The sequence below is a fragment of the Sinohyriopsis cumingii genome, chromosome 6 (genome assembly GCF_028554795.1).
Source record: "Sinohyriopsis cumingii isolate HCF-2022 chromosome 6, ASM2855479v2, whole genome shotgun sequence".
NCBI lineage: Eukaryota > Metazoa > Mollusca > Bivalvia > Unionida > Unionidae > Sinohyriopsis > Sinohyriopsis cumingii.
In genome coordinates this window covers 52,673,750-52,690,697 of record NC_142966.1, presented here as the reverse complement: position 1 = coordinate 52,690,697, position 16,948 = coordinate 52,673,750, and the positions used below count along the sequence as shown (strand labels likewise).

Below are 16,948 nucleotides of genomic sequence, written 5' to 3'. Positions count from 1 at the left end.
CCATGGTGTCCTATGGATAGCGTGTAATGTTCTTACAGTCTCCACATTGGGTACAGTCACACAGGCGTCCTTCCGGGAAGGTCTTTCGGGAAGGTCTATGACAGTCCTGTCCTGAAGAGAGTGGTTGTCCTCGGTGTCTGATTCTTTTTCTAGCACTGTCACTAACACATTTTTTAAAGTTCCATTTTTCACTGGACCTATCAATTTAGGATTACAGCTCATGGGCATAATTGGCCACTTCTTTGCTCCAAACCTCTACACCCTAAGTTTTCGAGTCACGTACATCTCTCAAGTAATGGTCTAGATCACAAGCTGCACACACGTCGTCGTACACATTTTCAGTACCTAAAAGGTTGACGAATCTTTTATTTCCGTAGGGGTCGAGAAGTATCTCGATGAACATGCAAGACATTCGACAGAATGGGTCTCTCGTGGACATTTAAAGTGACCACTTTCATGTATTTTTGTTAGTAGATTTTGTTCCTAAAGAGTCCATAAGGAACGAAATCCCAGAAAGCATGTCATTAAGACACACACCTCACGATAAGTGTTGGTAATCATTTACAAAAGCGTGCTCTCAACTCCGCAGGAAAACCACGAATATTGTTTTGTAAAGCAATCCATTCAGTGTCCTCCAGGAATCGCTAGGTCGTGGCCAATATCCTCGTTTATCTTCATGGCTGAAGTAGTGTCCTCCAATAATCAAGCTTCGTTTACTTTTGAAAAGAGCATAGTTTAAAAATGGAGAAATGATTCTGAGTTTGCGTTTCACTTGCATGTTGACCTGCTCTCGGTATATGCGTTCTGTCAACTCCACAGGAAAACCACAGATGTTCTCTTTTAAAGTATCCATACAGAGATTACTGAGGTCATCCCAATGAATATATGTAGTGACTATCGAGCATGTTCCATCGAGAATTCTTCTGCTCCCACTCGAGAAGTGACACACTGCAAATGAAGCACTTGACTTTGATCCCCTTCGCCCAAGTAGAAAACTCAGGCTCTCGCGAATTCTTCGGGGTAGGTCCTCCCCGATATTTAGGCAATTTTCCTTGAAAAAATCGCTGGCATGAATTTGAGTCAAGACTTCAGCTACTGTGAGAGGCGATAAATCACGTTTCTTTCACTTACATTCGTCTCCTTTCACAATAAAATGATGCGTTCGTTTCATTTTCAATGCAAAATGTCAAATACCTACGATTCTTCAACGCCATGGGTCAATATATCCATGTCAGACTAGTGTTTTTTTCCTATATAAAGGGTCAGTGTCTTCCCTCCCGGTATTCATTTCACTCTTAAACTGAACAGAACGATGGAAGAGCCCACACAGATCGCACTTCTAATCAGAGCTTTGCGAGGTGTCATATGAAAGTTTTCTTCAAACAAGCCGACGAACTACTCCCACTCCTTTCGAGATAAAATTCAAGATACTTGCTATATATGTAAAAAGAAAGGGCATTGTGCTACAGAATGTCCAGACCGTCAAAAAAGCAAGATAGGTGCCAGAAAAGACAAAAGTCAAGATACCTGTGATCATTGTCAAGAAAAAGGACATTGGTTTTCAGAATGCTCTAAACAAAAGAACAGGCGCAAGAGGAAGAGAGGGGATCAGAACAGGAAGAAGATGCACCCTCCCAAAAAGAAGAACCCAGACACGTCCAGAAGGAGAAAAATGGAAAGAAAAGAAGAGGAGAAAATGAGGAAAAAGAGGGGGAAAAACCTGTGAAAGTGAAGAAATTAAATAAAACAGAATGAACAAAGGCACAGAAGAAGTCTATGAACTTTTTGAAAGAGTTGCGATGTGAATTGGAGTGTAAAATTCGTACCAGAATAGACCAGACAGAATATGTAAATGTCTCTTGGATTTGAGTTTTTAGAATATTGACCTACACTCACTCATTCATACACTTACATCATGGGCAAGAAAAGGGATTTTGAGTTTTAATTGATTTTGGCAAAATGAATAGTATTACTTTTGAGAAAAGTGGGTGGCACTGAAAAGACAAACAAACAACAAACTCAGGAACTAGACGCTTTAACTGCCTTAAGCCTTTGCCACGGTCAAGGCCTACTTCTGGACTGGCCCCTGTCAATGATTTGATAGAAATCACTAGGATGGATTTTTCTGGCGTAGTAACAGGGTTGAGCTGCTTTTCTCGGTAAGGTCTTTTTCTCTTGGTTCGTAATAAAGAAGTTTGATACATTTGTTTCAGATTACTTAACTCTGCTAACGTATCCGAGTGTACCGTCACCGTTTGACTTTCATTGTCCTCCTTCTCTCTTAGACATTGTTTCGTCTCTGCTTCTTCTTCTTCTTCGTCCTGTCGTTTCCTTCTTGCCTCTTCTTCTCCTTGCTGCTGTTGAAGGAGTAAAGCTTGTTCTGCTTCCTTCTGCTGCTATAAACATTTCTCCAATTATTATTTCTGTCTCTATTTAAAATCAATGATGTATGGTATGGAAGGAGAAGGTGGTGAAGGTGCTTGAACCGGAACAAATTGTTGCGAAGAAGAAAGAAAATCGACTAAATGCAAACTAAAATCGATCTCTTCTGGAAGTAAGACTGTGTTGACTTTGGTAGCCGCTGATATGCCATGGCTTCTCGTCTCCAATGCCGGTGCACCTCAATTCATCGTCTTCTTAGTTTTCGTCATGTTTGAAAATTTAGTCGCATTGATTGACTGCGCATAGACGCTAGTTCATCTATATAGGGAATGTGACGTCACAGGCAGCTCTCTTTTGTTTAGAAGACAGGCTCTCCACTGTAAATGAATTTTGTAACGCGTGTTTCCATTCCTGAAAAAGCTCAATCCGTTTCGATCCGCTCTTCCACTAATAATAACAGCGGTTCTCTACATTCTATTCACCTGTTCTCGTCACAAGATGTGAACAAACGTTGAATCATCTACTTTCGTACCGTCGATGCTGTTCAACTCGGACTTACCCATGCATGTCAAATCATCATGGACGATTATCCGGATCACCGACGCGAGCGTTTGAAAAAGAAGAATATATATGGAGAGATAATGCTGTCTGAAGAGAGTCCTCATCTACGGTCCAGAAGTCAGAAAAAGTTTGAGGAAGAGAAAAAGACCTCTGCGATGCCATCTGTATTAACGGAATTATATTAACATAAACACCAAAGGCCCTTTTCAGGGCCACCCTTATGCCTCGAAAAGATTTGCTTTCTTGTCTAAAACAATTGTTTTAGTGTTATAAATGTGTTTACCTAAGATAGCAGGTATTCATGTAAGCCCCTTCTTACATTGTTGTCAATCTCCAGTATCATGACGTCACCCTCCTGTTCCATTTATATTGTCTCTATACAGCCCCAATAGCTTTTTGTCCCTCTATGGTCCCACCCATGTTAAAATTCCCCATGTTAAATTCCCCTTGTCCCCAAACGTTCCCACGACCATTTTACTGGGATTTCCATTGTCCTTAGGGTATCCCACAATACTACTACTGTTTTCATTCTCAGTTATAAACTATTTCCTTAAAAGGTGAATTTATTTTCTTCCTTTGAAAATAATAACTAGTTAAAGCAACGCACATTCATCGCCTTGCTGAACGTATAGAATAGTCACGTTGTATAGCTCCAGCCTTCCATTGTTCCCTAAATTAAGGCAACTGTAAATGGAACATTATACAAATATACTTGGGCATACAGTATTGTGCAAAATGCGACTATTATTTGAGGGATAAACGGAATATCGATCGAATGATATATTTGATATGTTTCAAAGATATATGATTCTTCTTTCTTTCGTTGTTTTACTGTTTGTATTTGTTTCAAGAGAAACATTCAGCTTAAACTGAGGAAGAATTATTTGTACATGCGTGTGTATGGTATTCTTTTCAGCTTTGACTTCATTACTATTAATTTATATGCAAATAGCTCAATGTGTAACTCCTGTGTAGAAATGTGGAATCATGCATTTCAAATTAACCCGCACAATGAATACCATTGATTAATTAACCATAATAAAGAATAATTAATTATATTTTAACTTTAGCAATTTCCTTTTATGTATTTGTATTAAATTGAAACATCTTATGTTAGTTAAACTGACAATGTTTAGATGATAACTAAGTGACAAGAGTTATCGTTTCCAAAGTTTACAACCAGTTAAATCTTGATTATAGCTAGTGAGATTTTTATAATAACCAAATTTTCCTCACTGATAAATAGAACAATGTACTTCAGCAGTTATTTATTTGATTATTTTAAAACTTCCAAAGGAACAAAACAAGGCAAAAACAAAAAGATAATTGACCTCTTGGATAATCTCAATTTTACGTGACCGTTTGTCTCTTTAAAACATTGTTGGGTTAAAAATAATGGATCTTATATATTTTTTAATTTTGCGTGTATTAGTAATTTGCGTCAGATTTAATTAAAATGTTACTAGTAAACCACAACCTTCAAATTTATTTACCGAGGAGGTTACTTGATTGCTAATAAATTGAGCAGATTAAACGCTTTAAAATACAGCAGTTTTATTAGATTCTGAAACTCATTTATCAGTTCTGTCGGATTTATTCATGATTTGATCCCGAAAACAAATTTTCATCATCACGATTATATTGTTGGGACTTTAGTTGATTCAATGCAATATTGCCTCGATGAATGGCAATATATGGCCCTTTATCAGCAAGCCAAGATAGAGTCAACACTGGCCTGACCTTATAATGCTGTCTTGGAATGGTCAATTCAGGCATTTCAGACATCTTAAAAATAGATTAATCTTTGTCTGACAGGTTACTAGGCTACATCATGATAAATCCTCATATTATTACAATACATCTAAGGACCCAGACCTCAGTATTCAATCATCACGGGATATTAATTCAATCCACCTTACCTTGATCCCATTGCACTCTCTCCGTATACCAAAGGTTTTCTTATTTCAAAGCAGATAGTTGTGAAACATTTTGTTTGTATTACTGTAGGATGATTCCGTTCATTTGCAATATGGCTCCCGGTGGTAATAGCCTTTAGTGGAGCCACTGCTTTGCCACAAAGAACATATTTTATTTCACTTGCCAAACTCCCTCCTCCACAGCGAGATCAGTTGCCTCCGTTAGACTAAGTGGGAAGCGATATGCTACGCAGCCACTGATTATGTTATTTGTTTCACTAACACTGAATTCAGTCATTTCATGTTCTTACTTCTAAGACTGTAATTTAGAGTGGACTTTATTAATATGGCGTTTTGATTGCTAATCGTGTCCCTATTTATTTCAAGCTTGATGTACGACATATGCGTAAACATGATGACGTCACAAATAAAAACGTTTTAGTATGCATCCATTCGTCCATTAGACATGAAAATAAATTATAGCATCAGGCACTTGTATAAGTGAAATTGTGTATGATGACATTACTAGTAATTTACACAGTCGATTCTGTCATTGTATCGTCAGGGACAATTTACTTTGCATGAAAGCGTAGTATGCATTTCAGCGGAATTCATGTATAATTACAATATAAAATGGGACCATGCTTTCGCAATGCACTTAAGTGATCTGTGCAATTAAGCGATATGCATTTAAGTGGAGCCGACTGTATATATAAAATTACATACAAATATACACGTGAAAGCGTATCTAACTTGTTAAATTGTTTAATGTTATATCGGTATACGGTAAATTCAATGTATAAGAGAACGTGTATGTGTATACGGACATTAAACTGGGTGTGGTTCGTAAATATTTATTCACCGACAACGGTTGCATGTAAACATTTACAGGAATCCAATTTTACTGTTGGCAAATGATGGCTGGAACGTATGTAAAGAGTGTGAGCAGAGAGTTCAACATCTTTCGTAAGTGCTTCCAGACACTTTGCAATTAGTTTAATAAATCAAAGGATAATGGGATATGTATAATTCCTACAGCGTGACGTCCTTTTTCAACGTTAACAAACACTGAAATAAAGGAACATACACGGCTTGCTGTCTGGAATAGTATCCCTAGGCACAATCGAAAAGAATGAGCCTGTCCATTTCAAGTCTTTCCAACTGCTTCAAACAATCTAGAAATATTCGGAAATTTCCACGACTTTATTAAGTGCTACATTTTCATTGTATGATAATTATGAAACTGATTTGCATACACCTGATTTGCAAGCTAATTCATAGCTATGTATTGTTTACATGGATCTAAACGTCAGACTGGTTTAGGCATGTTTAAATTGATTACTTGAATGATGGTTACTGGGGTCACTCCAAAGGTAGGTGACCAGTCGTCGTTGCTGTATATGGAATGGATACTATGCCAGCCTCCGTTATGTTGGTATCACTCCAAGTAAATGCTTTTACAGATCAGACGATGATTGATTAAAAAGGTAAAATGTATATTCAGCTAATGACTAGCTCTAATAAACAGTCGTAATCATATTGGTAAATTTCGGTGTATGAATAATTCAAACAGTAATGTGGTGGTCCAAGTTTATCTCTTATTTCCTAGAAAATGGCATTAGTTGATTAGTTCATTTTTCATTAAATAAATATTGTCGAACACAATAAATGAAAGTTAGTTACTTGTCATTTTTATGTGAAACAAAACGCAAGTAACTCGCTAATAAAAAGAATGTTGGAGGAGAAGAAAACAAACCATTGCATGTATATCAATGGTATTAAACGTGTTTCTTTTTCAATACAGTTAAACGTTGATTGTTCAAAACTTTGATCATTATAGTATTCGGCATAACTTGATTTCTTTGCTCTGAGAAGCGTGAAACATAACTCCTGTCGTAATGCTTCTATTTCTTTGAAAACCAAAACAAACATTATAGTCTATTAGTTCGAGTTTTCAAAGTTCTGCTCTATAATACGATATATATCTGTTTCACAAATAATCAACTGTATCAATTGTTCAGGCATGGATATATACTTTCTATGGGTTCGAATATGTATACACAAGTCATTGTTTATGTTTATCATAGACGTTAATTTGCTTTCCAGATTACCATATTATACTTCCTTAAAATAAATAATATTTTAATACCAATCATTAGCTCTTTATCTTTAATTACTGGGACAGGTTCATCGTAATTTGAAATCGTAAAAATAACTGATACATGATAGAGTCCCTGTTTTAAAAGAACTTGCCTCTTTACCGATAGATGATGTTCAGACATAGAAAAGAAAATTATAGTTTACTCAAGTACCATCACGTAAGGCAAAATAAGATTATTGTATCACACATAAATACAATATCCAGCCAGTATTGATATTCGTTGACGAATGTGTTTTTTTCTCGAGTGGGTCACTACCTGTTTTATGTTTATATATACTGACACAATCGAACAACGGTTAAAGGCTAAACATATGTCCGTAATCTAAGTCAATATTCCCAATTTATGCTTGACATATATCCACTTAGGCGTCTCCAGCTTGAAGTGCAAATAGATTGCATAGTCTCTGACATTGACAATCGTATAGTGTCTCAAAACATTCCTTGTTAGGTTTAAACAATACATATTTACCATTTGATGGTCTTACAAGGTTCCATTTCTTAGTTCACAGTGGTACATCGGCCATAATGACCGTGACTAAATTAACATATTGATGTAATTTTGCACTGACTGTATCATTTTCACTTCACAGCAAGAACGGAAAGCTTGGAACATAACATGAAGAGCCATCATATGTTAGTCAATTGGCTTTTAGCTTTCAGTATGAAATATATCGCCTGTAAATGATTGTATGCAACCATTCGAATCAGGAACGGATATATGCTTTTATTCCTTCCCGCATTTTCATGCCACTGTACTGATTAGCATCGAATTATTTGCAAAGGCTTTTATCACAGGATATCTTTTGGATCTTTAAGATCGGATTCCCATTTCAATGGCAGCCGGCTCGTTGCAGAATGTTACATTTCAATTTTCAAAAAAAACCCATATCTTCTCTTAGGGGACATACTGTAGGGCAGAAGTAGACTTATTGTACAGCGCAGAAATACAATATCTAGCCAATATTTACCTTCATCTAGGTATTGCATTTAATATTTTTCTCACGAAATACATACGCCATAAGCGACCATACTCAACGAAATGATTTTGAATGATCACAGTAATTTCTATTTATTCTTACGCAAACCCCATTAAGCACTTAGAAATTCAGTCGTATATCATATGGTATGTTCTCCAAAGTTTAGAGGTCATACTATGATTCCCCTGAGTACTCCTTAGTTGATAATGTTTCATAATGAAATGACTGTATTTACTAACAATTACTTCTTGTCACATAAACGAAGAAAAAGTATTACAAATAAAAATAGTATGCACAAAGACATGCATAACGTGATTTGTTGTAATTATTTCAGCGTGAGCGCCATGTTCTACATTAACAAACACTGAAATAAAGGGACAGGCAAGATTTGTCGTCTGGAAACATATACACAAGCTCTAGCGAAAAGACTGACCCCAAAGATTCCATGCTTTTTCCGAATACATAAAGCTTTCGAAAACTATTCGTAAAATTCAAGAACTTCATTATGCAATATATTTTCATTATTTGAGAATTGTTTAACAGACCGGATTTGCGAGTTACTTCATAGCGATATATTGTTGCTCATGGATCCAGAATTGAATTAATTATATGTAGTCTAAATGTCAGCCAATCTTTTAGGCATGTTTAAATTGGTTATATGAATAATGGTTTATGGTGTTTCGCCAAAGGCGAGTGACCAGACTTCAAGTCGATATATGAAATTAATAACATATCAACTTCATGTGTGTTGGTATCACCACCAAACAATTGATTTTACTGCGCAGGGTGTGATTGATTATGCTGAAAAAACCTATATTCAGCGAATGACATTCATACTGAATAAACTTATATTCAGCAAATGACTTTCATACTGAATAAACTTATATTCAGTTAATGACATTCGTACAGAATAAACTTATTTTCAGCTAATGACTTTCATAAAGAATACACTTATGTTCAGCTAATGACTTTTATGCTAAATAAGCTTATATTCAGCTAGTGACTTTCATACTGAATAAACTTATATTCAGCTCATTCCATTCGTAATGAATAAACTTATATTTAGTTCATTACATTCGTAATGAATAAACTTATATTCAGTTAATGACGTTCATACTGAATAAACGTATATTCATCTAATGACATTCATACTGAATAAATGTATATTCAGCTCATCACATTCGTATTGAATAAACTTATATTCAGCTAATGACATTCATATTGAATAAACTTATATTCAGCTAATGACTTTCTTAATGAATAAACTTATATTCAGCTAACTACGTTCATGCTGAATAAACTCATATTCAGCTAATGACCTTCATACGGAAAATCTTATATTCAGCTAATGACTTTCATATTGCATAAATTTATATTCAGCTTATGACATTCATACTGAATACACCTTTATTCAGCTAATGGCTTTCGTAGTGAATAAACTTATATTTAGCTAATGACTTTCATATAAGCGTATTTGTGAAGTCGAATTAAAACTGCAATCAACTGTAGTGAATAGGTTTAGTAGTAAAGTGGTTGCCTGAATGTGTTAGATATATAACTTATTCTAATTTTTTGCATGCTTTACTGACTGAAATAACTGGCTCATTAGTTTGAGACTTAAAAAGAATATTATGTGTTGTTGCATAGGATGAACAACCTCTTCTTTCTTAGTGAATGATAACCTGCTCATTTTTTTTCCTGGTGCGCATAGTAAATACAAGACAATAATTTGTCAAATCCTGACGCAATAAATTGCAAGGTAGCCTTTAGTAATAAGAAATAGAAGAAAAAAGTCTAATTAATGAAACAATTGCTATATGACCCAAACAACATGGACAAAATGATAAAGAGTATGACACAAAGTCATGCTTGTTCATTGCTTTTTCTTGCTTCAAACAAAGTTACAGAATTATATTTCATACATTTTGTTCAAATATTACGAAATTGTGAATCTGCTGGGATTGTATGACTTGGTTATGCCTACAAATTAACCTTCTATGAGCAAAAATAAAGCGTAAGTGCAATGTACTCGCTTAGAAGAATATACGGTGTTTATTGCTTTAAAACATACAATATTTTGTATAATATTCGTTTTCCTTCTAGATTGAAAAACTATAGGGGTGTATTCTATTTCGACATTGTAGACACAATTGTCAGTCCCGTTTTGAATGAAAAACACCTTTCTACTGGTAATTAGTGTTCAGGTATGGACACCAATTTTAGTTTTTTTAATTACCAGGACGTGGTGCATAAATATAATTATTTTATCACTCAGAAATACGATATCCATCTAAGATTTATATTAGGTGGGGAGTAATGTATTGGTTCCGTTGGTCAATTTAGGCACAACATTAATTATATCATAATAATATTAATTGATAGGCTTTGCCTAAACGTTTTCCATAATTAAAAATTAATACAATATTTTAAATTTGAAGTTGAAATATAATCCCATAGGCAATTCCTGCTTCATATGTAGTCCAGAAAGTGAGGTCTCTGACATTTAAATATAATGGTATGGGATGGACTGATTATAATTACGTATCTTGATGGCCTTTCAGATCATGCTTCCCATTTGGAAGGGAAACTGTTCTTTGCAGATAATTGTATTTCAATTTTTTAAAAGAAATCTATAATCGCTGAAAATCGATAGATGATTATTGACAGAACGTATTTAAATAATCTTCAACGACGACAATAATTTCCGTTTTTGCTTACAGTATATAGCTTCTTAGACAACTGAGGCTTTAGTTAGATGTCATACAGAATTTAAATGTTGTTATAAGAGTGCCCTAAACACTCTTGATTTGTTAATATTTTGAAACCCAACTGTGCAATGACTATTGATTTTGACTAAAAATAGCTTCCTTTCACAGCATCGCAACAACATATCAAATATTTTAATTTAATAAGCGGTATGGGAGACGCCAGATGTTGTATTTCTGGCTTTTGACGTCCATTGGGTGACATATCTCCTGAAAATAATGTTCTTCCAGTCAGTCTGGTCTGAAAGGGATTGATCTTTTTACTTTCATTCGTTGCCTGTCCTTTTTCTGTATCGCTCTCGAAATGTTTAGATCGGCTTATCATAAGATTATATTCTGGTAAGAAACATGCCGGGTCTAAATTTCAACGGAAATCATCTGTTTAAAGTTAGTTTCATTTCAATGTAGGGAAAATAATTTTAGTTTGCTCAAGTGCCAGTGGGTATGTAAGAGATATTACACATATATCTAATATCAAGCCATTTCCTTACTACCTCAATTTTCGTGCCTCTGTTAATTTATATGACGCACTAGCATTTAGCCGGTGGCAGAACAAGAATGATATCGAGCTGGCATTCACCTTAATGATGGAGACGTATATTTTGCCAGACTTACTTAAATGAGTCGCTCATTATAAACTTTTCCGTATGAAATCGATTAATGATTAGTGCCGGAACTTGTGTAAACAATATGTAGTCAAGGCAAATCCCATTTGAGCTACGATTAAGCTTTTTAGGAAATGAATGCTTCAATTATATAGCAAGTCGAATAGTCTCCACAAATCTCGATATGATAATTTATTTATTTCTACACATCGTCAATAGTCAAAATTATTTCAGAAACCGGCAACAAATTAATAGCGTATATACTTGCTTATAAGTTGAGTCAAACTGCAAAAATGTAGATCCTTATCTACCATATCATAACGCGCGTGCCAATCAGGGTCTATGTTGTTCGTTCTACTGATTACTTCTAACAAACTGTACAGGTCCAGATCTGAGGGCGCAGTTGGACTCGTCTTAGAAGCAAGTGTTTTCCATGTATTAATATAATTTCAAACTGACTGATCCAGTTAATCTTTTCCCTTTTCAGTCATTAGTGAACACTTCTATTGCGCCTCATTCTTTATTGGTGTGGGCCCCACGCAGTCTTCCACCTATACAGTTTTCCAGAAAAAAATCAAAACGAATTTTGATTTTTAAAACAATTTAAATATAATTTTGAGTTAGAGTTATGTTTGCACCTAACTCTATTGTTTCAGAACCTTTTAATTTACTCTGTGATCTTTGTCAATGATCCAGTGTACTATTAATTGTAATCCCTCGTATATTTGTATGGACAGGGTAAAAGGTGAAATCACACTCAGAAGTTGTCTATATAATTATTTAAAATAAAGTATCTAGAAAAATAAAAAATAAAAACATGGGGAAGGGGGGCAGGCACCTCATATGATAGTCCACCACAGCGGCGAGCCCTTATTCCCAGGACTGTGATCCCTAGCTCTAATCGTTGTGTTCTGCAATGTATAGATAGAAAAATGAAAATAAAAACATAAACCAAACATAAGTACAGAAGTGTGTTTATGTTGTTGGAGTGCATGTTCTGCTTTTGTATTCGCTTCCTCGTAGCTTTTTAGTTACGTATATATGTTTTAACAGTGTTCGTGTTTGTTCTTTTTGTTTTGGCCCTCCCTTTGGGGAGATCAGGTATGATCCGCACTACCTCGCGTTTGCTCTGTGGAGTAGGTATCACACCAGCATTTTCTCCTTACTCAGTTGGGCCAAATTCATTGTGCCTTGTGTAAATACTGCTGTGTACCTGACCTTTATTAAACTCTTATTAGAAGCTACAAAGGTTAATATGTTAATCTGTTGTGTTTTTGATTACAGATTATGGAAATGGAGGGTTTCACCTCACTGCATGCCTATGAGGCAAAGAAACTCGTTCTCCTCGGAAAAGCCTGTGAAGTCCCAGGTATGTGGAAAGAAGAGCAGACACCCATCTCTCAAAGAGGTCCTTTTTGGGGAGGAAGGTTTGTCCAAGGGGAGGAAAAGGAATAGAAAGGGTGGGGCGGAGGTTGAAGGGCCTCCCGGATCCATTTTGGGTGCCGAGTGGGCATCCTTTCCTTTCCCCTTCTTATTCCTATCCTTTTAAGAGCACCCACGGGACCTACCTTATGACATGTAAGGGAAGCTGTCCAAAACTATTATAATTATTGTGGACCCCTACATCAGCAAGTATTTAAAACAGGTCTCTCTTCTTGGTGATATAAGTTAAAAAGTAATCGTAAATTTCCTTGCCAGTAATTTCATTCATGAATAGTAATTGCCTCGATTCAATGCCGCCATATTTTGCTCTGATTTTACTTGTTATTCTGCATCTATCTACAGCTGCTTTTGAACAACAGTGATGTTTAAGACAAGTTGTTTTTGCCTTAACAATAATGAAATGTTTGAAATAAATTATATTCAGTAATTCTCAACAACGCTTTTGTACTCAAACAAAAGTGTGTGGAATAACGAATTTCTACAGCTGATCATTTCAAGTATCCCTTTCAATACAAATCATGTGTAAGTGAGGTATGCAGAAAACATTTTCATATAGTAAATAACTTAGGTGTTTTGTAAGTAGAAAGTATCAAATTTGTGTTTAATATAGACATTTCTCAAAACAGAAGCATTGTCTGATCAAAACGTTAATCAATGATGAAGGGGTATGTTCAGAAGCGAAATGTTTCAATAAAACTTTAGATATTAGAAAAGAAACCAATATAGCGCTGTAACCATATTTGCATACGAACGTTTGTCGCTTTGTCTTTTTGTGACGATAAATAGGTAGGGGCCTACATGCAATTAAAAGTATCGAATATACCCGCTTGTAAGTCGACCGAAAATGCAAAATAACAACGATCCTGATATGCCGTAACATAATGCGTTTGCAGATTAGGGTCTATATTGTTTGTTTTACTGATTGCTCCTAACAAACTGCATAATGCGACGGCAGATCTGGGTCTGTGCAGTTTGAAGTTAGACTCGACTTTTACACTTTTACAATTCTTTCGGAATGGTGAAGCAGACGATAATGTTCATGGTAGAATAATAGCAAATAGTTCTGCATGAGAATTAAGACATCCTCTTTCTAACAATTAGCCACTCTCCGTCTCCACTCTCTGTAGAAATAACAGTTTCTTATAGTTGATGAGCAAAACAATAACAAATCTTCGATTAACTAACTTTAATCAAAGGCAAAATAGCACACAAATAACTAGGTTTGCGGTTTTCAGTGGCTACTTGATGATGTCTTCTGTTCAAGTGATATGAAATGATTCTCCGAAGAGACATGGAAATAATTGTTCATTTAAAGCAACGCATTTTTTCAATCTTCTCGTAAGCAAACGTTAGTTCCTAAATAGATGTATTCAATCCACGTACCTTGATTATTTTGGAAGAGTATTGATTTCCTAGAAGGCTGAGGTAAATACTGTAAATAAAACGTTATTCAAATTTTATGGGTACCATATCAATCTGACGCTGCCGCAGAACAGTACACTCTGCATTACCTTACAGAGTAACACGTGTAAATCTTCCATTTGATAGTTATTATCAGTCTGTGGACCATATCACTGCGTTGATATCAATCTTAATAGAAAATTAATAATTTAATATCCAGTACATCAGAAACAACTGGGCGCATTAAAGTGATTATGGTGTATAATTATTTCATCAGCAGGTTATTATTTAGTTGTTACAGGATGAAGTGGGCGGACTCCCACCCCCAGTTTAGATATTTGTATGCATGTGTTATGTCCACGAAGGAGAAGGTCACTCTTGCATTTAGTTAGTGCAGTGATAAATCTCAACAGGACTGATTGCATACATAATAGTTTTCCAGAGTTGTCCATTTGGTATATATTGGAAGCAATTACTGTCCGTTGACGGTATCTTCTAGACTCAGACGGTATCTTCTAGATTCTAAAGTATTGGCATATGTTTCGGCAATAATCATAACTCGATTTGATAAGGAAAATTAATAAATTCTTATAAACAGATACACATCAAACTTTAGCACAAATACTAGCTGCAAATCATTCTCATAGACGTTATCCAAAATGGAAAAAACGAAGAAATGTAGATATTAGAAACAGTACAGTTGTATTTGCAGGAGATGTATCAGGCAATGAAAGCATCATTTGATGACTCCCGGAGAAAATTATTCATAGGTTGTTACCTTTGTATGAAAAAATGTGTATTTTTTATCGATACTGCACAACGCTGCGAGCTCAGTCTCGCTCAGAAAATAAAATCATATTTCCCCTTCAAATATATCAACTTATTTGCTATATCATCATCGTTCGGGACCGATTCTAACATGTGTCTGTTTCACGTACCCTTAAAGAAAAGAAAGGTATTGTCTTTCACAGTGGATACCTTCTTCTGAGGAAAGAGTTTGTCTTCAACAGTAAAACTAAATTTCAGGCAGCATTGAGACGCCGTTAATGACCTCAGAGATTATTCAAAATGCAAAATCAAACACAGGTATCTATCTATTGAAATGGAACCCTGTTTAAAATTCATTATTCATCAAATAGTGCAATGAAACACTATTCAAAGCAAGCTAGTTTCATTTATGTTAATTCCAGGTAACTTCACACAAAGGCACAACCGAGTGTTCTAGCGCTCTCAATGCCACATACCTGGTAGCGTCTTGTTCACGATGTTTGCAGTATGACGAAGGTCTGACAGTGTTGAATTAATCGAGAAAAAAGAGTATTTAATGATAATTTATATTTAATTAATTCCTCTGCTGCTCTTAAATGAACTGATCAATCTAAGTCATTTTACATCGCAATAATAATTTACTTTTTTTCTTTAACAAATAATATTATCAATATCAGATAAGGAGCATAAAGATAAACGATGCTAAATATCTCCAAACTGAATCTGATGTCTAATTAAAGCAATACCTGTCTGCAGTGGTATCGCTTAAATTGGATTTAGCGTCGTCTTTGTTATAATTTATTGAAATAAGTTGAAGCAATAACAGCTTTAACGATGATACAAAGACTAAATTAATCAACTGCAACAAAATAATGTCCAACATTTTTTTACCTGTGTTTTCCGTAATTGAAACGTACGAATCTGTAAATACGCGTTTTCATTTGGAAAGGAAGATCCAAGATTGTGTTAAGGAAATTTTTCGAATATGTTGGTTACGATTCATCATGCTTTTCCAGGCACAAGCTAGGTTTTGTAATTTTGCACTTCTTTCTTAAATTTCGTATCATTAACTTATTATGAATTGCTTCCTCTCATTTTGTTTCATCTTTGGAAATGACAAACTACTACCGTTATATTATTATGTTCAACTCTATTCATATCAAGGAAACACTATCAACTGATTAAAGGCGTTTTCTAGGAAATAAGAGATCTATATGCCCATGGAAGATATTATTCTTGTTAAGCCTAAGATAAATGAGCTGATTATCCTGTTTAATTAAACGTGCAGACAATTAGAATAAGTCAAATATCTAACAACGTAGGACTAATACCTAACTTCGACAGTTATTCATGCCAGTTAATCACTGCTTTAATTCTAATTCAAAAATATGATTTAAAATCGTTTATATGATTTAATCTAATTAACTGACTTGACGTTACTTCGATTTAAACAATCTGTAAAATCGTTGGTTTGGAGGCGATACCGCCTTAAAGGAAGCTAATTTAATATTCATCAAATTCAATCTTAGACACTGGTCACCCACCTTTGAAACGACCCCATAAATCATGGTTCATATAATCAGTTTCTGCAGCCAAACGTCTGTCTGGCTTTTATACAGTATATTACTTATATATAGATTAATGATTTCTAATACATACATGTCACGTTTTGAGCATGGAAATGAACAAGAATAAAAATGGCTTCCTTGCCATCATGTAGCATGGTCATGAGCGAGAATCAAAATGGGCTTGCTTCATTGCCATCATGTAGCATGGAAATGAACAAGAATCAAAATGGCTTCCTTGTCATCATGTAGCATGGAAATGAACAAGAATCAAAATGGCTTCCTTGCCTCCATGTAGCATGGAAATGAACAAGAATCAAATTGGGCCTGCTTCCTTGCCATCATGTAGCAAGGAAAGGAACAATAATCAAAATGGGCTTGTTCCTTGCCATCACGAAGCATGG

At 35.2% G+C, this 16,948-nt stretch overlaps 1 protein-coding gene across 1 annotated transcript in view; it reads left to right on the top strand.

The window, feature by feature from the left end:
• LOC149796938 (uncharacterized) overlaps positions 1-12,822 on the top strand; it is a 44,566-nt gene extending 31,744 nt beyond the window's left edge. The window contains exon 3 of the mRNA XM_089960665.1: positions 12,652-12,822. Coding sequence (XP_089816791.1) covers positions 12,652-12,822 — 171 coding nt within the window. The remainder of the gene's footprint in view (positions 1-12,651) is intronic.
• The last annotated feature ends 4,126 nt before the right edge of the window (positions 12,823-16,948 follow it).